Consider the following 24,890-nt stretch of genomic DNA (forward strand, 5'->3'; position numbering starts at 1 on the left):
GGTTCGAAAACGCTGCAGTCTACACTCGAACGTCTTGGCTTCCGAACGTTCCAAAAAAAAAGTAAATTCAAATTTAAAAATTACTTACATTACGACGCGTTCGATATTTAAAAACTTTCATTTCGCGCCCATTTCAAAAATATTTTATCTGTGATTGGTTTTATTGAATTATTTTAAAGTGAATTCTATTAAGTGAAAGTGTCTAGGTTTAAAAGTGAAAGGCAATGTAAGTATTAGCTATATAAAGCCTGTTTTGATTTAAGAGAAATGATAGGTCAGTTACGTTGGCCTAGTTTGCAGAAAAAGTTGATTTTGCAAACAGATCATAGAGACAAGACTATTTTTTTTTAATTGATAATCGAAAGGGAAAAGCTAAGGAAACAACGTACACATCTTTATTTCTTGAACACTAGCGATCCGGCCCGGCTTTATCCAAGTTAATCGGATTTATAAGAATAATATATAGCCTATATTACTCACTGACAATGTAGCTTTCTATAGGTGAAAGAATTTTTTAAATCGGTTAACTATTTTTCGAGTTAATCTTTTACAAACAAACGACCAAATCTTTCCTCTTTATGATCTTAGTCTAGATTTAAAATATTATTATGTTAATACAATAATACAACCAAATTTAGTCCCATAAAAATCATCGACTTCTATCGTGGCCAAAATAGTTTTTCTTTTCAACTAAACTTCTAAACCTGTTTTGATAAATTTCTCCGGGACCAATCTGAAAGTATATTTCAAATTTCAAATCCATTTTAATGCCAGGCAACAAGATATATTTTGTTACTATTAAAATAGACTTTAAATTACGTTAGTAGTTATAGCCTTTCAGATAAAAAAAAGAATTTTTCCAATTCGTTTTATAAACGTCGGGGTTCCGACATAAAAAAAATATATAAAAAATTTCAAATTTTTTATATAATATATTTCAAATTTCAATCGAATTCAATTAAATTTTTTTTACCGATTTTCAAAACTCCTTTTTGGAAGTCAATTGAATATAAAAAAAAATCACATAATGGCAGTTTATGATTTTTATTTTAAGAGAAAATTTTCAATTCAGAAAAAAAAATACATAAAATTATATCAAGAAACGATTCTGCATGGAAATATAACGAGACCAATACAATCAGAGTAGAATTGTCGACAATTTGGCGTTATATATACAAAAAAAATCAGAACAATTAAAAACCTTTAGAATTTTTTTATTATTTCATTAATTATAACGTCTAATTATTATGTATTATTTTTTTTATAAAATATACCTCCCTTTTTTGATGTCCCACGTCGGTTAAATACGAATTTACTATCATTTAGACTTTTAAAAAACTAATTTCATTGTTACAAAACCAGTTATTTTTATTTCAAAACTAAACTACTGTATAATCCGTTTGTCTGTAACTATGTAAACAGAATTACTCCTCAGGTTGACCACTAGATGGAGTTGTTGTTATAGTGTGTGTGTGTGTGTGTGCTACAACGCGATATTAAAATTTCTGGCATGTATATATAAACTGAAAAATATAATTAGTAATAATATAATAAATTTTATCTTGTACAGTCCAAGTTTATATTTATTTATTTAAATGTAAATTAAAACTTAACTGTACTCTTGGATTTGAATAAGTTTTTGTTCGACTACCAAATCGTTATTGATAAAATTTCTGTAGTACCAATCTTTTAAGATACATATATCCTTTCAGATAAAAAAGAAATCCCAAATCGTTTTACAACTGACGTAGTAGTACTAGATAAAAAAAAATCCAATAGGTAACAAACATTAAAAAAAATACAACCGAATTGAGGAACTTCTTCTTTTTAAAGTCGGTCGGAAACCATACTTGCTCCATACAAACGGGATAGTGAATCCCGGCCGATCAGTTATAAATAACTGTACAGTGGACTAATGGAACTAGTTTTTTAGTTCAAAGTTAATGTTTTAATCTTTATTAATAGAACTTAATTATAACTAGTGGTCGCCGCGTGGTCGAAATTCGACCATAACGTATATTGTAATAAATGAATTCATTACGGTTACGTTTGACATTCAGTAAGACTATAGACAAGTAATATTAACAGACAAACAATATTAATCTATTCTCAATTTGACCACAGACTTTGACAATAAACAAAAGGGTATGTGTGTGTGTGTGTGTGTGTGTGGGTGTGTGTGTGCGTGTGTGCGTGCGTGCGTGCGCGTGAGTGAGCGTGTGTATGTCAATCACATGGTAGTTTGTGTAATTTTTTTTTTATTGATATAGTGTATTTTAAGATAATCAATAATAAATTAAACATAAAAAATATATTAGAATAATTTTAAAAGTATATCAGAACTCTGCACTCCTTCTCTATATAAACTATAAGTGTGCCAAATTCCATACTCCTTCGTCCGCGCAATGTTCGTAAAAAGAGGTGCAAAGTTTTTGTTTCACATATTAATATACATGTATATATTAAGACGTAATCATATATAAACGATCTCCTTTGGAAAATACACTTTATACCTTAGAAGATAAAAAAAATCGCTACAAAAAACATCTTAGAAGTCCTATAGCTCATCCGTCATACTCGTGAACGGGTGCTGCTTATGGGAACTGGCCTGCTCATGTTTGCTTGTTTATTTTCTATTTAATAATACATATAAATAGAACTTACTGCTAATTACAGTCACAACACTCTTGCAATTGTAAAATTATCTTGTACATAATAATTTGATAAGAGTAACTGAGTTTCTTGCGTGTTCTTCTCAGCAGGTAACAACATCCTGAACCTAGCAGTGTAATCATAAAATACTGACAATTTTACAGATTTTGTAATCAAGTCGGTTTGGATAAAGACTATTTCTATCCTATTTTATCCTATTCCATCCTATCCTATATTATCACATCCTATTCTATTCTGTTCTATCCTATCCTATCTTTTTTTTTTTAACTAGGGTGAAAATCTTCAGAAAGAGAGCCATCCGCCGGTGGGACGACGGATGGGTACTGTGGGATTTTTACCCATTAAAAACACCCCGGTATTCCTCTCAGCGCCGTGTGCCGGTGACAAGGGCTCGCGGTTGCAGTCCTCCGCGTCACCGGCAGCGCCGCTCCCCTACGGGACCACCCCGAGTGGTGCGCCAGGAATACACAGCGCACCCCTCCCGGATCTCCAGTCTCGTGTTGGGCTTTGGATGTATACCCTATCCTATCTTATCATATCCTATTCTAATCTATTCTATCCTATCCTAGCCTATACTATTCTATCCTGATCTACACAATTTGCTTATGAAATATAAGGAAATCACGAGGACAATGTCGCGGATAAAAGGTACTATTAAATGAAAAGCGAAAGTTTGTACAATGGATAGACGTTTGTTACTCTCTCACGCCATATCTACTGAACGGATTTGTACGAAATTTGCTACATAAGTAGGTTATATCCTCCTTCTTTCACAGTGGGGACAATTTCTTAAACAAAGCCATTGTTACTGTCCTTTGTCTTAAAAAGATGACTCGTTTGCATTATAAATGAATCTCTTTTAAAACATTTCGAAAGCTTCCCTCGACACTTTGACTTTCTTTTTTTATGACCGAAACTTAGGTATGTGTCGATATGTAATATTATGTATATATAATAATATATTCACCGTGTGTGCCCCGGCGTAGAATGGGCCTCCCCTACATTCCTCGTGATTGTGGTAAGAGGCCACTAAGGGAGAGCGAGGGATGGGCAGCAGCACTCCTCTTAAAACGTCTCTAAAAGCCTAACTGCGGTTGTCAACTCGCCTGACAAGCGTGGCAACTACTGGAAAAACCCCCGTTATGAGGAAGGCTTATGTCCAGCAGTGGACAGTGGACAGTGGAATTTTGAAGACGAAGGTCTTTAACCAATGCGATTTGTCAGTGATGACTTATGGAACCGAGACACGGTCCTACACAATTGTCCGTATGCAAAAGCTTCAAATACTCAGCGGGATATGGAAGAGGAGCTATATATATATATATATATATATATATATATATATATATATATATATATATATATATATATATATATATATATATATATATATATACATATATATTTACAATAACGATTACCATTTTTCACCAGGTATACCATCAGCTTGTTTACAATTACAAGTACCATAAACATTTTTTATTTATAGTGACAGTTTCGTGGAGATTAATATCAATATGAGAGATATGGATAATATCAGTATCGCTTCAATATATATATATATATATATATATATATATATATATATATATATATATATATATATATATTGGATTTCTCTGGACATTACTGGCTGAATAAAATGTCATCGCCCACACCAGTCTTTATATATTTAATTCGATCTGATTCTTTATTTCGTCATTATATATTGGATAACAAATATTTATTGGATTAATATATGTATATTGTAATTACAATATATATATATTGTTATATACTACTTACCCCTGGTAGGTTTTGACTCGATTACTCGAGTTTCGCGACCGGTCGCGACCTACAAGATCATCGGCGCATGCGCAGTTTTCTCCGTTTAATTACTACTCAGTTCGTTAAACAAATTTATTTTATGCAACTTAGAATGGCTAACAAGCTGACTGTCCACCTGATGGAAAGCGGTAATTGTCGCCTATAGCAGGAACAGTACTATGGACATAACAGAGTATGTTGTGCCGCCCATGATACCCCCTATGTGTTGTCATTCCTGAGGACTCAGGTGTTATTCCTCTGTACCCTGTAAATTCACTTCCATATCCCACTTTTCAAACCGAAACACAGCCATGCAAACACAACTGTTTCACGGCAGAACTATCTACTAACTAACTAATTTGGCCACAGTTAGTTAGATTTTTTAGTAATATATATATTGGGGTATTCTAAATGAGAAAATGTGGCGTAGTTTCCCGGCGCTACCCAGCCGAGTTGGATTCGTCGGTTGGCCTCTCAGTCGAAGTTGAACATACCTAGTCGGATAAGCTGTACCAAATATACATACTTGAGGGGAAAAAGGATTAGTAATGGGATCTAATTGACCCATTGCTAGCAATACACCTTATCAGGTCGACCTCCATCCCTGGAGGATGCGCTAATATACCGGCGCGTCCCCTCGAGTGGTAGGGTGTGCACGCCATCCACCCTATCTTGAGAGAGGAGACCTGCTCTTACCATCAGGGGACGGGTCGCTGCTATCGGAGATGTGGTAGGTACGAAAGTGAACCCGTCTCCGACATATCGCACCTCGAGGATATATCGTCTGGTTTTTGGTGGGTACACCACCGCCTTACGGGGGGATTCCCACAGTATCCATTCACCTCCCATAAGATGTATGGGTCTGCATAAGGGGGCATCCATTAATTACGTGAGCTCTTTTTCGATCAGTTTAGACTCCTCCCCCCCCCCCCCCCCTTAGGTGAGATTTAGTGAGATTTGCCTTGACCCCCCTTACGTGAGATTGACGCAAAAAATATTTTAACCTTAATTTATATTTATTATTCGGGAAAATAATAAATCGTTCGGGTATACTATAATTAATTTATTTAAATTAAATAAAATTCAAAATAAAAACATAAAAACAACACTTTCTTTTAAATTTTTACTTTAAGACTTGTGTATTTTTTCAATCGAAATAATTGGACACATATCATCTGGGATTTCTAGTAGTGCAGGAAGACAATCACTGGAAACGTCTACGTTTATCTTTAATATTTTAGTAATATCTTTAATATTTTGTATTTTTTGAAGTTGATGTGAGATTTTTGATTATCCCCCCCCCCCCCTCGGTTTAAATGAGATTTGGTGAGAATTCATTAGACCCCCCCCCCCCCCCTATTCTGAGCTCACGTAATTAATGGATGCCCCCTAAAGCGTTTTCCAGACGTTAAAAAAAGGTCGACCTCCACGCGGTTCTCCTTAGAAACCGTCGTGGTTAATTCTAGTGAAATTCGTCGCGATGGACTAACTAACCTGCTTTTTCATCCTTACCTATCATCCCTTACTGGAGCCCCGCCAGCGTATACCATTAGCGCAGGCGGGGTTACTATGCCATTATCACCTATTAAAAAAAAAGTATACATACTCACCTTTTTTTTTTAAATGGATGATAATGGAATGGTAACCACACCCGCGCTATCGGTATACACCGGCGGGGCACCAGTGAAGCATGATAGATGAGGATGAAGCAGATCAGTTAGCCCATCGTGACGAATTCAACAAGAATTGCTCACGATGGTTTCCAGGGGGAACCACGTGGAGGTCGACCTAATAAGGCATATTGCTAGCAATGGGGCTGTGAAACTCCATTGCTAACAATCCCTTCCCCCCCTACATACTCACCTTAGCAGCTAATTTTTATGAATTCGCTGAGAGTAAAGGTGAAATACGGACCACCCATGATATACGTAAATAAATGCTTCATTTTATTTATTGCCTGAGGGCCTACTATGAAAAGTTTTCCGAAAATTCGAAGTCAAACAAAACAGAAATTTGATCTTAAAATTACATAATACATGCCGTTTGGAAATATTAAAAATGTTAAAATATTGTTTCTTTGGACTTTTATGACAGGATATATGACGAACGAAATGTTAAACTCCACTTATTGGTCCGATTTTGGTATAAACAAAAACACGAAATTGAGTCCGAAATTTCGGAATTTCATTTCATGGTAGACCCGCTGGTCACATTTAAAGTTGAAGCATGTACGTCAATCATTACCATTTTATTTAAAAAAAAAAACTTTGTACAACACGTGAGAGGAAAGATACCTGCTGTTAGTAATAACCAAATTGATTACGATACATTTTTGTGTGATCAACGTAATATTAAAAAAAAATATTCATTTATTCAATGTAAATCAAAATTATTGCGTGACAAATGTATTTAAAAAAACTACCAATATTTTGTGAAAGTATTTTTTGAGATCTGTTTTTTTTTTTAAGCGCCACCTACCTCATTAATTAATATTAATTCATTCATTTATTCATTAATTCTTTCTACCCAAAGGTTGTCTGGAAGAGATTGCTTAGCAATAAGACCTAGCCTTTTGTACTACACTATACTTATAGAAAATTCTTCAACAAATCCTATAATAGGGGGGAAAGGGATTGTTAGTAATGGAGACTAAGAATCCCATTGCTAGCAATATATCCAACCAGGTCGACTTCCTCGCGGTTCCCCCTGGAAACTATCATGGTTAATTCCTGATGAATTCATCATGATGGGCTAACTGGCCTGTTTTCATCCTCATCGATCACCCTTCACTGGTGCCCCGCCAGCGTATCCCATTAGCGCAGGCGGGGTAACCACTCCATTTTCATCCAATAAAAAAAAATCCTATAATATGGGGGGAAAGATTGTTAGTAATGTGGAGTAATGGCATCATTGCTAGCAAGCCTTGTTAGGTCGACCTCCACGCGGTTCCCCCTGGAAACCATTATGATTAATACTTCTTGCATTCGTTACGATGAGCTAACTGACCTGCTTTCTAACTCATCTATCACCTCTCACTGGTGCCCCGCCAGTGTATACCGATAGCGTAGGTTTACCATTAGCGGAGTTACCATTCCATTATCATCCATTTAAAAAAAAACCTATAATATTGGTGCAGTAAAGAGTTAAATAATTAAAAAAATAAATCTATATATATATATATATATATATAAACTAACATCTAAATTGGCATTGACGCATGTATATTAACTTCCTATCAATATAATTTTACTATTCGTGTACTTACTTGGTTGCTAGTAATTGACTCGTTAGGCAGGCGTGTTGGCATACGCAGTAAAATTTTTGGTGTAGTTTTAAGAGAGGGGTAAAGAGATTTCTTCAGGGTCGGCAACGCACGCATGATACCTCTGGTATTGCAGGTGTTCATAGGCTACGGTAACCACTTACCATCAGGTGGGCCGTATGCTTGTTTGCCACCTCAGTGGTATAAAAAAAAAAGAGGGACACTGCTGCTCATCTCTCGACCTTTAAATGTTCTAAATGGCCTCTTACGACACCCACGGGAAAGGACGAGGTGGACCATTCTATGCTGGGACCACACAGCATAACTGGAGAGCACCTTAAATCTATACTAATACTAAAGCAAACCTTTATTTGTTTAAACACCCCCATCTAGAAGGGAGAGGAAAATACCAGAGGGAGACTTTGTACAAAACTCGTTTGCTTGGACACCTCTGTCCTATTCGTGTTTTAACCGTAAAGCAGTTGTGTTTGCGTGGCTGTGTTTCGGTTTGAAGGGTGGGATATGGTATGAATTTACACGGTACAGAGGAATAACACCTAAGTCCTCAGGAATGGCAACGCATGGGGAGTATCATGGGCGAAACAGTATACTCTGTTATGTCCATGGTACTGCTCATGTCTATAGGTGACGGTTACCACTTTCCATCAGGTGAGCCGTCAGCTTGTTTGCCATTCTAAGTTGCATAAAAAAATTATCTGGAGATACCGGTCGGATTTGTAAAATTCTTCTTGTGTTTGACAACTCACTACTACTACTACTACCACGGGCAAAGCCGCGGGAACATGTAAACTACTATTGTTTACGTATCCACCTGATGAAAGTTACACGATTGCTCACATGCGCATAAATTGTAGTCACTAATTATTATAATGCAGTGGTGCTCAACCAATTCGCTCTCGGGTCGCAAACACATATAATTTTCAACCGACTTTAAAAAGAAAAAAGTTCTCAATACTGTTGTATTGGGGGGAAAGGGATTGTTAGCAATGCAGTTTGAAAGCCCCATTGCTAGCAATATGCTCTATTAGGTCGGCCTCCACGTGGTTCCCCCTGGAAACCATCGTGAACAATTCTTGTTGAATTCGTCACGATGGGCTAACTGACCTGCTTCATCCTCATCTTTCATTCTTCACTGGTGCCCCGCAGGCGTATACCGATAGCGCGGGTGGGGATACCGTTCCATTATCAACCCTTAAAAAAAAATACTGTTGTATTTTTCTTCTATGTTTATTACCTTATAACTCCGTCAGTTGTAAAGCGATTTGAAAAATTCTTTTTTTATATGAAATAATAATAATAATAAATTTATTTGCATTAAATAGGGTAGTTTTCGGTGGTCTTATATTACATAAAGTCTCGTGCCTATTTAGTCATTACAGTATAGCATGCGAATGTCCCATTTTGTTAGAAACTGATTAATTTATGCATCGACAACTGTACTAGATATTTATCTATTCTGTTTTGAAAAATTCATCTACAGGATATACTTACAGATTGGTCCCATAATAATTTTATCAAAATCGGCTTAGTAGTTTAGTTTTTAAATCAAAATAACTGGTTTTCTCCCAATTAGTTTTTTTTTTTTTTAACAATCTTTAATTTATGTTTGTTACCTCATAACTGAGCACAAAACAAATGCGGGAAACACGCAGTATCACTGAAAAAGTCCGTCTTTCAATACCTTATAACTCTATCATTTTTAAGAAGATTTGAAAAGTTCATTTTTATCTGAAAAGATATTCTTGCAGTTTACTTCCATAGTAATTTTATCGAAATCGGTTCAGTTGTTTCGATTTTAAATTATAACTAGCTTGGTCATAATTGTAGTCGATTATTTTTTGTAAATCAAAATTTTAAATGTCATGATTATTAAATATAGTACAGCAACGCGATCCCCTCCCGGTTGAAATTTGTAACGATAAGCCAGTTGAGCTTCACGGTTGAACCAACCAGAGGTACCCAAGCAATACCTCTTAAAACATTCGTCAATACAACCTACGACCCGCATGTTGAGAAGAGATGATATGAAGTAATTTATGAGAATAAGAAAGTAGAAACTAGGTATTATCACTAACAGACGCACCTTCAAAATATTTTCGTTCATTCGAATTAATGAATGATAAATAAATTACATGCGGGTAGTGAAATGCTTGATATTATAACGATGATAGTGATTTTACCAGAGGGAGACTTTGTACAAAAGTCGATTGCTTGGGTACCTCTATCCCATTCGTGTTTCAACCGTGAAACAGTTGTGTTTGCATAGCTGTGTTTCGGTTTGAAGGGTGGGATATGACGTGAATTTACAGGGTACAGAAGAATAACACCTGAGTCCTCAGGAATGACAACGCATGGGGGTATCATGGACGAAACAGTATACTCTGTTATGTCCATGGTAATGCTTGTGTCTATAGACGACGGTTTCCACTTAATCCATCAGGTGAGCCGTCAGCTTGTTTGCCATTCTAAATTGTATAAAAAAAAATTCAACGGTGGACTGTTAACCGCTGAAATGATGATGATGTGCGGCGGGAGGGCAACCATAGTTGGGAACCAAGAGATGGGGGGACAGGGACTGTTAATAGTGAGATCCAACAGACCCATTACTAGCAATACTACCCTAACAGGTCGACCTCCACGCGGTTCCCCCTGGAAACCATCGTGGTTAATTTTTGATGAATTCATCAGGATGGACTAACTGACCTGCCTTTTCATCCTCACCTATCATCCTTCATTGGTGCCCCGCCAGCGTATCCCGATAGCGCAAGTGGGGTGACCATTCCATTTTCATCCATTAAAAAAAACATACCTAAGCGTTGGTGATATTTTGAGAGAAACGCTGCTGTCCACCCCTCGAACATTTAATTCCCTTAAACGACACTTACGGGAAAGGAAGTGGTAAACCATCCTATGCCGGGACCACATGGCCAAAACATAACTTAAGTAAAACATAACTTGAGATTATATAGATAGAGCATCTAACCTCAAAAACGGGTCAACTTTTTGCCAATTAGCTGACTCGTTTTGTCTATTAATGGTCTATATACTTACGCACACAATGTACCTTGGTGTATCTATATTTCATTATTTAATAAATAAAATTAGTTCTTGTGCATTAAAATAGGCGCAAAATGTATAAAACAAAGTATGAAGGAATCACGCAAAATTGTATGAAAAAGTTGACCCGCTTTTTTCTGAGTATTTGTATGGTGACACTCTATCTATATAATCTAAGAACATAACCTAGATTAATAGGGGGGGAAGGGATTGTTAGTAATGGAGACTAAGAGTCTCATTGCTAGCAATATACCCAACCAGGTCGATCTCCTCGTGGTTCCCCCTGGAAACTATCATGGTTAATTCCTGATGAATTATCATGATGGGCTAACTGGCCTGTTTTCATTCTCACCTATCACCCTTCACTGGTGCTCCGCCAGCGTATCCCGTTAGCGCAGGCGGAGTTACCATACCATTTTCACCCAACAAAAAAAAAACCTAGATAAATATAAATATAAGTTACTTTTAATCTTAATTCACACTAGAAAATCCGTACAATTTACCTAATATATAATAATCAATAAATAATAATGTCTTTTCTCTCATTTTCAGATAAATTTATTTTAGAAACACAAATACTAAACGCGCGATGTCACATTACAATAGCACACTAGCGACATGTCAGCGGTGAAAAATGGAAACTCGATATGGTACCAAAGACACCATAGATCGAATGCAATCTACACAAACACAGATAAAGTACTAAAAAAGAGGAAGAACTGTTTTTACAATGGTAACATAAACAAAACAAAATGGCGACGGAAATCAAAATGGCGGCTGGGCGCTGTTTTGATACCGCTGATTGTTTTAAACTTTGTTGGACAAGTAAATACGGAAAGTAAGAAAAATTTTATTTTTATTTTACAAAATGCACATCTTCCATCTTAAAGAGAAGAGATGGAACTAATCGTCAAATCATATCAGACTTTGAATTGTCCAATACTGAATATGATCCCTATAATCCCCTAGGGGGGTTTCGCTAGTAATTGCCACGCTTGAAAAACTAATGTTCGACGGAAATTATATTATTGTACGGTTTTTTACAAATCATTTAATACACTTTATTGATACAAAAAAATAGTAATAGGAATTAATTCTATATTTTTTTAAATAGATAATAATGGAATGGTAACCCCGCCTGCGCTAACGGTGGACACTGATGGGGTACCAGTAAGGGATAGATGAAAATGAAGCAAGTCAGTTTGCCTATCATGATAAATTCACTTAGAATTGAACACGATGGTTTCCAGGCGGAAACACGAGGGGGTCAATCTGACAGAGTATATTGCTAGCAATGGGGCTATTCATTCCTTTTATTAATATTATTTTCTAATCTCTCATCCTCCCCACCCCTCCCAATTAATCCCATTAATGTTAGGAAAGGTTGTAATCATTGTAATGATGATACTCTTTCATGCAAAAACTACTGAACGGATTTGTATAAAATTTGTGAACATTTTTTTTTATACAACTTAGAATGGCGAACAAGCTGACGGCCCACCTGATAGAAAGTGATAACCGTCGCCTATAGACATGAGCAGTACCATGGACTTAACAGAGTATACTGTTTCGCCTATGATACCCCCCATGCGTTGCCATTCCTAAGGACTCAGGTGTTATTCCTATGTACCCAGTAAATTCACGTCATATCCGACCCTTCAAATCGAAACACAGCCATGCAAGCACAACTACTTTACGGTTGAAATACAAATGAGACAGAGGTACCCAAGCAATCGACTTTTGTACTATTGCTTGTGTACCTCTGTCTCATTTGGGTACAATTTCTCATGTCTATAGGCGATGGTTACCACTTTCCATCAGGTGGGCCGTCAGCTTGTTTGCCATTCTAAGTTGTATAAAAAAAACTCCTATTTCCATCAACTGTTTCGGTTTCATCGTATTGTTTGCGTTACTGCATCTCGTCTTGCCGCGAAGCGCTGTACTTTCACTGATGAAGACTTCTTTAGTATGTTCATAAAATTACCATTATACATATATATTTGCATCGTTAAAAAATTAACAGGCGTTTTCAAAGTGAATGCCACTTCGTGCTTCGCAGTGCAGATCACATTTTTTTTATACAACTTAGAATGGCAAACGAGCTGACGGCTCACCTGATGGAAAGTGGTAACCGTCGCCTATAGACATGAGCAGTACCATGGACATAACAGAGTATACTGCATAAGTCACGTCAGAGGCCTTCGTTTAAAACGAAGGTGGCCTAAAAACTCTTAGCTTCAAAGGGCGACACTCTCGCACGTGTAACAATATCATCATTGGCATATTTTATTTCAACAGAAAATTTGTATAAATATAGTTAATTTTAGACCTTCGCATTATTTACACATATGTATTTTAAATACACAAATACAAGTACTTACATACCTGCTTCTTTATTGCCGACATACACACCGCACTTTTCGACGTGGTGTAATCCACGTCGAAAAGTGCAGTGTGTAAGGTGGCTCTAGATAGTAATGGTGATAGTGCAAAGATACCAAAAGAGTATGGTCGGGCTGTCAGATAAAGACACCGCTCACTTCAGTCCTGTCGTGACCACGACGTAATGCAATCCACGTCGAAACGTCGGCAATAAAGAAGCAAGCATGTAGGTACTATTTACTTGTAAAAGTTTTTACATCGCGTTAAGATCCGATTGCGTATTTAAAATATTTGTATAAATATATATTTAAAAACTTTTTTCTCAATTTCCAGCTCTGACCAGCAGAGTTCTAGCCTCAATATTCGGGTACTCCCCTACTTGTACCATTGGAACAGAGGTCAGGCCATGCACTCTGTCCTTGACTTGTTGGCTTCAAGGTGGAACGAGGCTCAAAGGCTGCGGAACCAGCTGGTTATTCTCATGCTGCCTTCCTCCTAAAACTGGATCTAGTGAAGCTTTTGATAATAGGTAAGGAATTTGGATAGACGCTATTGGCACTCAATCCACTCTGTCTCTCCCGCAACGGACTGAGCAAGAAGATAGAATAAGAACCCTAGTCAAATGACACACACGAGACCACAAACCCAGAACTGCCAAATACATACATACATATCTGTCACGCCTGACTCCCATTAGGGTTGGCGGAAACAATGGAATGCCAAATACTTCGATTCAAACAAACCTCTTTCGCTTCTTCCACATTCATCAATCTTTAAAAATGTATAATAATTTCGATAAATTTGTTTTTTTTTTTTACTAGTTTATTTTTTAGTGTTGTCCTCGTCGACCTATTGTTTGTGGAACATATTTTTACACATATTGCGTTCATTCCCAGTATACCATCATCAGAGTGGATGTACAACAAAGCGCCGCCGCAGTTACGGTACGTTCCCCAGCGTAGCGTGGTACCGGCCAACGTGTTCAGGAGGAGGGTCGACGATGATGCAGCTCAGGTCAGCATGATGCTTTTACAGTGATTATAATATATTATAACAGTGAGTAGGGATATATATTTACATTATTACATGCCCATATTTAGAAATAATAGGATCTTCATCGTGCCTCCAATCAAACTGTTCATCCCAATCATCTGGACGAGTGACGGTCTTCCACCGTGCGTTTTTCAAGGCACTTTCTTCCACGCACAACCATTCTTTGGAATCTACTTCCAGCAGCAGTATTTCCGAACCGATACGACAACATAACCTTCAAGAAAAGAGTATATTCCTTTTTAACAGGCCGGCAGCACACCTGCAATGCCGCTGGTATTGTAAGTGATCATGGGCGGCGGTAGTCACTTACCATCAGGTGAGCCGCATGCTCGTTTGCTCCCTGTGTTGTAAAAAAAAAACTGTTTATAATTACTCCTCTCTATCCAAAGGTTGGCTGGAAGAGATCGCTCTTAGCGATAAGGTCGCCCATTGTTTTCTCACTGTGATTATTTCTTGTAATTGTTAATATTTATAATAAGTTTACTATTGTAATCTTTTGGAGGAAACAATAAAGAGTATCTATCTATCTATCTAAGTAGACAAAGAAGACAGGAAAGACGTTTGACACGATGGGTTACAGATATAAAAGCAGTTGCAGGTGCACTTTGGACAAGGATAGCCAAAAACAGAATAGAATGGAAGACTTTGGAAGAGACCTTTGTCTTTGGACAAGAGAGGGGTGACAGAACAGCTACTGATTTTTTTTATACCACTGAGATGGCAAACAAGCATACGGCCCACCTGATGGTAAGTGGTTACCGTAGTCTAAGAACACCTGCAATAATAGAGGTATTACGCATGCGTTGCCGACCCTGAAGAAACCTCTTTACCCTCCTTTTGAAGAACCCCATGCTGTAGTCTCTTGGGAAAACCTCGGCAGGGAGCTTTATTTATTACATTGAATTGTTTATTATGTTACTTCTTTAATAAAGGCTTATATTATTATGAATACGCATTTTCAGGCGGATTGCGGTCTACCATCCTCTAGGATATTACAGAAAAGGATAATAGGAGGGAGGGAGGCTCGATTCGCTGAATTCCCCTGGCAAGCACATGTAAGGATATCTGAATTTCAATGCGGTGGTGTGCTTGGTAAGTATTAACAGTTAACTTTCTAGATACCAGAGGGAGACTTTGTACAAAAGTCGATTGCTTGGGTACCTCTGCCCCATTCGTGTTTCACGGCCCACCTGATGGAAAGTGACAACCGTCGCCTATAAACATGAGCAGTACCATGGACATAACAGAATATACTGTTTCGCCCATGATACTCCCCATGCGTTGCCATTCCTGAGGACTCAGGTGTTATTCCTCTGTACCCAGTAAATTCACGCCATATCCCACCCTTCAAACCGAAACACAGCCATGCAAACACAACTGCTTCACGGTAGAAACACGAATAGGACAGAGGTACGCAAGCAAACGACTTTTGTACAAAGTCTCCCTCTGGTTATCGCGTTAAGTCCCGATTGTGAATTTAAAAAATGTGTAAACAATGGCAAAGTTTAAAATTAACTAAATGACTGTTTGTTGCAATAAATAAATAAAGTAAATAATCCCCCCCCCCGCCCCTCTCGGGGGTGGTGCGCACGCGCAGTGTCGCGGCAGTACGTGGCGACGGCGGCGCACTGCGTGTGGCGGGCGCGCGCGCGCGACGTGGCCGTGTGGCTGGGCGCGCACGACACCGCACGCGCCGGCACGCGCGCCGCCACCAAGCTGGGGTGAGCCTTTATAATAATAATAATAATAATAATTCTTTTATTATAGATTACAAAGATCCATTCTTGTTTTTTTTTTTTTGTTTTTAATAAGCGATTTCTGTCTCTATCTTTGAGGCGACAACTTTCCAATCTGTTTGTATTTATATCTGTAAATTTATTACTGTGTATTTTTTTCCTGTATATATATATATACGACGACATCGGAACTTCTTTACGTAACACACAAATTTCGTAACACTTAATTAATATTAACAAATGTAATAGTTGTTACTATTATATTTATTATTTTTTATGACTTTAATAAATATATGATTATAAAAATGTGGTCACGATTTTATATATATGTATATATATATATATATATATATATATATATATATATATATATATATATATATATATATATATATTATATATATATATATATAAAAATTAATGCCACTTTTCGTTTTAATTTTATAACTCAAGAACGGGCTTACCTATCCAAACCAAATGTTTAGGCTTTGTTCGGACTATTTAGTAGATGGTTTATGTGAAGTTTGCACCAAGTCGGTCGAGCGGTTCTTCATTATTAATGGGGATTTTTGTGTCAAATTCAGATATATATTCAATTCAATTCAATTCAATATATATTCAATCAAATTCATATATATATATATATATATATATATATATATATATATATATATATGTACATTAACTATAGTAAAGTCCGAGTTATGTATTTTGTCAATCCATGTATTTAGTGCCATTCTCCTTCCCTATTACATACTTTAAATATCATTTTAGCGAATTGTATTAATTGGAATCTGCTGGAATCGTATTCAAATATATTTTTTAAGTTTTCTTTTGTTATATTAGTATTTGTCCTAAATTCAAAATTTAATCTTTTATATAAAAAAATCTAATACATTCTATAAGGAGATACATAATAGTTCGCGGAGTTTCACCATCACAGGTACAATTTGGTGAATCGATTAATTTAAATCTATGCAAATACGATCTATTTCCCCCGTGTCCAGTTAATAGACGAGTAATTGTATTGTCTATCCTTACTGCTTTTGATCCATTCTTGTTAGTAACAATTGACTTAAACTATGTTAGTAGAAAAAAAAATACACAATTCATTTCATGGCCCCTATAATAATTTTCACCCACAATGAGAGGATCGGGCTATCGTATTTATTACACAATACCCTCAGAATGCTGTCACTGCTGCCACGCAATCGGTGTAAAAGAGACGCGATCCGTTTGCGTCTGATGGCATAGAAGTCATCTGTCCACGCCGCTGCAAACATTGTGGATGCAGTACAGAAACGTGGCAACCGTAACAACACCCTGAAAACATTATTGTATTGAACACGCAGAGCGCTGTATGCCCACTAATGAATGATGATAATAGAATGGTAACCCCGCCCGCGCTAACCGTATACGCTGGTGGGGCACCAGCGAGTGTCTGACATTTTTTAATGTATTTTTTTTTATATATATAACATTTCGAATTTTAATGACTCCTTTAACATTTATACTTTTTAAGTTTTATTATTTGCATGCCTAATTATGGCGAAATATGAGGACTTATACTTATTGTAACATCTATACACTTACTGTGTTTCTTTTAATAAATAAATAAATAAATAGACACTAACAATGGCGGATGTAGGATTTTTTAAACGGTTGTCTATGGAATAGTAGCCAGGTATTTTGTTTTAATGGATGAGAATAAAATGGTAACCCCGCCTGCGCTATCGGTATACACTGGCGGGGCACCAGTGAAAATGTAGGTCAGTTAGCCCATCATGATGAATACATATAGAATCCAGCACGATGGTTTCCGGGTGGGACCACGTGGACGTCGACCTGACAGGGTATATTGCTAGCAATGGGACTGGTAGTCCGCATTACTAACAATCCCTTCCCCCCAGCTGGGGAGAGCCGCCGCGTTATCCCTTCTTTGTATGATTTTTTTTTTTATTGGTGAAATAAATAGGTGGTGATCTAATTTATGTTCAAAATTAAAGGAAAAATGGTTAAAAAAATAAATTTGACACTTATGTTTTTTTTTTTCTTCAATGGACATTAAAAAGGTATTCAACTTGAAGTGAACTTGGTATTTTATATAATTTTTAGGCATTCAATGTTATGATGGAAATTTTCACCATTATGCAAAGAAGGGTTAAATCATTAGCGGGCACGGCAGCAAAAAGAAATTAAATCCCATTAAAAACATAAAATGTAAAAAATTACAAGTCTTGCAACACAGTTCTTCCGCTACACAAAATTGTGAGATCTCATGTAAAACCAAGTCAGTCGTTTAGTTAATGTCTATGGTAACACATATTCAACAACTTTGTTATAAATCATTATCTATTTAATTACCTATCAACATTTATAGGGACCGTATTAAACATCTTTATTTATATAATAATTGTATTGACTTTTCGATTGCACTGCAAAATCTGTTATTTCAATTACTAAGCATCTCTAATGTCATGTGAAGAGAAAAAAAAATGAATGAATCTAATCAGTACATTTAATAATAAAGTATTGTATTAATTTACACTAATATTATAAAGAGGAAAGATTTGTATTTTTGTGTGTATGTATGTTTGTAATGAATAAACTCAAAAACTACTTTGCCGATTTCAAAAATTCTTTCACAATTAGAAAGCTGCATTCACCCTGAGTAACATAGACTATATTTATTGCTAGAAAAGATTAGGGATCCTTACTAAAACTTTAGTAACGTAATTCAAGGTGTAAAAAAAAATATAAAATATCTTTGGTCGCGTGCGCTGCGGAAACTATTGATGATATAACAAAAGTATGTTCTACAATATTGAAGAAAATATCAATAACTACAAAAAACTTGTTGATACTATATGTCCAACTATTATCGTTATGTCACAATAACCACTTTTTAAAATGTTGCAAAAATGTCCACACGTGCGAAGCCGGGACGGGCAGCTAGTAAAATATAAAGCTATTACGAGTATATTGCAGTCAATTAGTTATACAAGATCCAAAATAGAAAGCTGACATAGATTCTCTACATATCTAATAGTTATAGACATACATACATACTTACATACATGCTGCTGCTCATCTCTCACTATCCCTTAGTCGGCTCTTACGACACCCACGGGATAGGAAGGGGTGGCCTATTCTATGCCGGGATACACGTGGCAATTTTTTTTCTATTATAATAAATAAAATACATACATTTTTCTCAATTTATTGCAGCGTCGTCCAGAAGATCCTGCATCCACTATTCCAGTTCCGTATGACCCAACCAGATCGTTACGACATCGCCCTCCTGAAGTTGTCCAGACCCATCACGTACATGAGCCATATCCTGCCCATCTGTCTCCCGGACTTCGACCTCGAGCTGCAGGGAAGGTCCGGAGTGATCGCCGGCTGGGGGAAGACCGACGCCAGTAACAGTCATACGGGGACCAATCTACTGAGATCCGCCACAGTGCCTATACTGAGTAAGATTTTTTTGCCTACCCTAATGGGAAACAGGCGTGACAGATATATATATATATATATATATATATATATATATATATATATATATATATATATATATATATATATATATATATATATATATAAAATATATAATATATATGTATGTATATTTTTATAAAAATCGACGACCTTAAATTATATAGATAGAGCATTGAGCCTCAAAAACGTCTCAACTTTTTGTCAGCCAATTGTCAAATTAACTTACTTGTTGTTTTTTGGCAGTATTCTATATATTTACGCATAAAATGTACCTTGACCGTATTGTTTAATAAATGAAATGAGTGTTAACGCATTAAAAAGATGCAGAAATTATAAGACAAAATAAATATTATTATATAAAGTTACTAACTGATCCCGTAAACGTTATTTTACCACTTATTGCGAAATATAAAAATCGCGATTAAAATACAGGGCTTGATCGTAAAACGATGAAAATTTAAAGTTGTATGTATTTTTCTAGACTGAATTATAATAAAATAAAAATAAAAAAAAATTGTCACAAAAATTAAAAAAAAATTTTGGGTTGGGTCACCCTTATCATTGACAGGTATGAAAAATAGATGTTGGCCGATTCTCAGACCTATCCAATATGCACACAAAATTTCATAAATATTTGGTAAAGCCGTTTCGGAGAAGTTTTGGTAACAAACATCGTGACACGAGAATTTTATATATTAGATAATGGAATCACTCATAACTATTTATCACGCAAAATTGTATGAAAAAGTTGAGCCGTTTTTCTCGAAGCATTCTTATAGAGACACTCTATCTATATAATCTAAGCCGACGAGATACATTACTGTCTACCTAACACGTCTAACTGTGGGGAAAGGAATTGTTAGTAATGGAGACTTGGAATTCTATTGCTAGCGATATACCCAACCAGGTCGACCTCCTCGCGGTTGCCCCTGGAAACTATCATGGTTAATTCCTAATGAATTCATCATGATGGGCTAACTGGCCTGTTTTCATTCTCATCTATCATCCTTCACTGGTGCTCTGCCAGCGTATCCTGTTCCAATTTTTTTTTTAGTATATGTACTGCCGAAGCAAGTACCAGCGTATCCTGTTAGCACAGGCGGGGTTACCATACCATTTTCACCCATCAAAAAAACACGTCTAACTGACTAAAGGGGGGATTGTTAGTAATAGGGCTTGAAATCCCCATTGCAAACAATACCAAGTCGACATCCACATGGTTCCCCCTAGAAACCATAATGGGTAATTTGTATTGAATTCGTCATCCCTTACTGGTGCCTCGCCAGCTTATACCGATATCGCAGGCGGGGTTACCATACCATTATCATCCATTAAAAAAAGCCATTCTTCATTCGTAATTCTTCTTTCTCTCTTTTTTCTTCTCTGATCTTTAATTTGGTTTTTTTTGCCATTGCTAAGTATTAGAATATGATATCTCTGAAGGGTGGGATATGGCAGTGAATTTACGGGGTACAGAGGAATAACATCTTACTCCTCAGGAATGGCAACGCGAAACATTACACTCTGTTATGTCCATGGTACTGCTCATGTCTATAGGCGACGGTTACCACTTTCCATCAGGTGGACCGTCAGCTTGTTTGCCATTCCGAGTTGCATTAAAAAAAATCCAAATCGGCTTACAACTGACAGAATTATTAGGTAATAAACTTGAAAATAAAACTCAGAGACAAAAAGTAAATGCAAACAAAATTACAACATGATGTTATTAAATGTCATTTTTGACAATTTATAGGTAAAGAGCAATGTATAAAGTGGCATCAAAGCAAGCAGATATCCGTTGAAATACACTCGGAAATGATATGCGCGGGTCATTCGGACGGACACCAAGACGCCTGTTTGGGTAAGCCATCTTTCATCATATCATCATCAATGTGATCATTACAGTTGACTCTTGAGGTATAATGGTAAATATCTTGTGATATCAAGGTAATGACCCTAGATACGATTCTCGAACGGACCAATTTGAGAAATGCTATTTATATATCACATATTAATTTCACTATTCTTACATTGTTTATTTACTTGTTTATTTATTATTCATTTACTAGTTAATTTACTCGTTCATTAATTTATTTATTTACTCGTTCATTCGCTCCTTTATTTAGTCATTCATTTAATCGTTCATTTAATTGTTTATTTTATCATTCGTTTACTCGTTTATTCTCTCGTTTATTTACTCATTCATTTGATCGTTCATTCTCTCGTTCATTTTCTCGTTTATTTACTCATTCATTTGATCGTTCATTCTCTCGTTTATTTACTCATTCATTTGATCGTTCATTCTCTCGTTCATTTTCTCGTTTATTTACTCATTCATTTGATCGTTCATTCTCTCGTTCATTTTCTCGTTTATTTACTCATTCATTTGATCGTTCATTCTCTCGTTCATTTTCTCGTTTATTTACTCATTCATTTGATCGTTCATTCTCTCGTTTATTTACTCATTCATTTGATCGTTCATTCTCTCGTTCATTTTCTCGTTTATTTACTCATTCATTTGATCGTTCATTCTCTCGTTCATTTTCTCGTTTATTTACTCATTCATTTGATCGTTCATTCTCTCGTTTATTTACTCATTCATTTGATCGTTCATTCTCTCGTTCATTTTCTCGTTTATTTACTCATTCATTTAATCGTTCATTTAATCGTTTCTTTTATCATTCGTTTAATCGTTCATTTACTCTTACATTCATTCGTTCATTTTCTCATTTATTTACTCATTCATTTAATCGTTCATTTATTTATTAATTCTCTCGTTCATTTATTCGTTCATTTACTCATTTGTTAACTCATTTATTTATCCGTCCATTTTCTAATGTATTCTCTCATTCATTTACTCATCGTTTACTTGTTTTATTCATTGATTCATTTTCTTGTTAATTTTTACATTTATTTACTTATATATGCTTTTATTTATTCACTCGTCATTCGCTTATTTTTATTTATTTAAATTAATTCATTTACTTTTAAGTATGGATACTTTATATTCATTCATTCTTTCCTTGGTTTTATTTATTGAATCATTCTTCACTCATTCATTATTTATTTATTTATTTATTCATTAGTACAAATATGTGTATATGACGGACTTAATGCTAAAAGCATTCTCTCCCAGTCAACCATAGGGAAGTGTCAGAATACTCGAATGCGGTACTACTAATTATTGATATACATACATACTAAAATTACATATATAAACGAATAAATATATATGAATAACAAATATACTTACACATATATGATATATACTGTATTATATACGAAATTGAGAATTATATAAATTCACAATTCATTCACATTGACAGGCGATTCAGGAGGCCCACTAATCGTATTAGACAACGGTCGCTACTATCTCGCTGGTATCACGTCAGCTGGCTTCGGATGCGGCGTGGACCATCAACCGGGGATATACCATAACGTGAAAGTCACCAGCAACTGGATCCGAGGAGTTATAAACCCTGTTACCAACTATATAGATTTTTAATGGTACACAGTAATAAATGGTAATCAACATATCAGACGTTATCTGTCCACTATTGGACATAGGCATCCCCCATTGACTTCTTAGATTATATAGATAGAGACTCGATGTCTCTAAAACGGGTCAACTATTTAACAGCTAATTGTCAAATTAGCTGACTCGTTTTTTACAAGTGTTCTATATACTTACGCACACAATGTATCTTGACATTTTTTTTTATACAACTTAGAATGGCAAACAAGCTGACGGCCCACCGGATGGAAAGTGGTAACCGTCGCCTATAGACATGAGCAGTACCATGGACATAACAGAGTATACTGTTTCGCCCGTGATACCCCCCATGCATTGCCATTCCAGAGGACTCAGGTGTTATTACTCTGTACCCAGTAAATTCACGCCATATCCCACCCTTCAAACCGAAACACAGCCATGCAAACACAACTGCTTCACGGTTGAAACACGAATGTGACAGAGGTATCCAAGCAATCGACTTTTGACATATCCATATATATTATTATTCAATAAATAAAATGAGTTTTTATACATTAAAAAGATGCAAAAATTATAAAACAAATATAGATAAAAGTTATAAAGGTAATAACTATTTATCACGCAAAATTGTATAAAAATGTTGACCCGCTTTTCTCCAAAGCATTTGTATAGAATACTGCTTAAAAAAAACGAGTCAGCTAATTTGACAATTAGCTGACAAATAGTCGATCCGTTTTTGAGACTCGATGCTCTATCTATATAGTCTAAGTTCATATGTTCACAATAAAATAAATTAAAATCATGTAAGTGTTATTAAAATATTTAGACTGAAAAGCAAATGTTATTAAGAAACGCAAATTATAATCGAGTGGAAAATTTCGAAGCACACTTTTTTTTTATACCACTGAGGTGGCAAACAAGCATACAGCCCACTTGAGGGTAAGCGGTTACCGTAGCCTATGAACGCCTGCAATACCAGAGGTATTACGCGCGCGTTGCCGACCCTTAAGAAACCTCTTTACCCCCCTTTTTGAAGAACCCCATGCTATCACATGATATAGTAGACTGCTTTAATAATAGTAAATAAGTATTAAAAAAATATATATTAAAAAATTGCTCATGTTTTTTTTTCTGTTAATGAGAATGCTGACTGTACATGATTATGAAAAATGGCAAATAATTATATATATAAAGATATATGTATAAAGACCATTGATATAAAAAAAAATTATAAATTAAAAGAAAATTGGCTTTTTTTTTAATATATAAAAAAAAGATTTTAAAAGAGTTATTAATTAAAAAGATGTTTCCCTTCACTTATTCAAATGCTTAGCTTGCCAATTTTCTGTCTAATCACATTATTTATTTATTTATTCATTAGTACAAATATGTGTACATGGCGGACTTAATGCTAAAAGCATTCTCTCCCAGTCAACCATAGGGAAGTGTCAGAATACTCGAATGCGGTACTAGTAATTATTGATATACATACATACTAAACTTGATATACATTACCTGAGAGTTGATCTCCGTTATTGTTTAAATTTATTTATTTCATTATTTATTTATATTTACTAATTGTTGTCTTATAGAAATAAAATTTAAAATAAAATTAAGTAAATTCTTTTATTTTTTAAAATGAATCCAGTATACGTTTCTAATATGTATTTTTTTTTTTTAATGTTTTTAATTAATTCTCCTTTCCTTAATTCCCGTCTCTTTGAAACAATAAATCATGCAAATCTTTCCTTGAAATTATTCCAATCGTTTTGTCGGTGAACGGTCTTATCCCAACCAGTCTGGAACAACATCTCAGACGGTTTTGATTCCGAGGCGGCTCACTCCCGGAAAAGATGCAGGAAGCGGTGCTCTTAGATTCTGCCCGCATTGTACGCCAGTTTCTCTCCCT

At 35.7% G+C, this 24,890-nt stretch overlaps 1 protein-coding gene across 1 annotated transcript; it reads left to right on the plus strand.

The window, feature by feature from the left end:
- Nucleotides 1-24,549, plus strand: LOC113522534 (transmembrane protease serine 12). The gene is made up of 9 exons (XM_052898291.1): nucleotides 1-226; nucleotides 11,372-11,657; nucleotides 13,535-13,730; nucleotides 14,098-14,215; nucleotides 15,217-15,346; nucleotides 15,852-15,975; nucleotides 19,219-19,466; nucleotides 21,242-21,349; nucleotides 22,815-24,549. The coding sequence occupies exons 2-9, from the start codon at nucleotides 11,438-11,440 to the stop codon at nucleotides 22,991-22,993; spliced, it is 1,323 nt and encodes a 440-aa protein (XP_052754251.1). The 5' UTR covers nucleotides 1-226; nucleotides 11,372-11,437; the 3' UTR covers nucleotides 22,994-24,549.
- Nucleotides 24,550-24,890: the final 341 nt, after the last annotated feature.

This window comes from Galleria mellonella, unplaced genomic scaffold, assembly GCF_026898425.1.
Source record: "Galleria mellonella isolate WM207_F2 unplaced genomic scaffold, CSIRO_AGI_GalMel_v1 utg424, whole genome shotgun sequence".
In the NCBI taxonomy this organism is placed as follows: Eukaryota; Metazoa; Arthropoda; class Insecta; order Lepidoptera; family Pyralidae; genus Galleria; species Galleria mellonella.

Coding starts and splice junctions, on each gene's coding strand:
- LOC113522534 (XM_052898291.1), top strand. CDS start 11,438: ATGTCAGCGGTGAAAAATGGAAACTCGATATGGTACCAAAGACACCAT. Junction 15,347..15,851: donor TCAATGCGGTGGTGTGCTTG/GTAAGTATTAAC, acceptor GCGCACGCGCAG/TGTCGCGGCAGTACGTGGCG. Junction 15,976..19,218: donor CGCGCCGCCACCAAGCTGGG/GTGAGCCTTTAT, acceptor AATTTATTGCAG/CGTCGTCCAGAAGATCCTGC.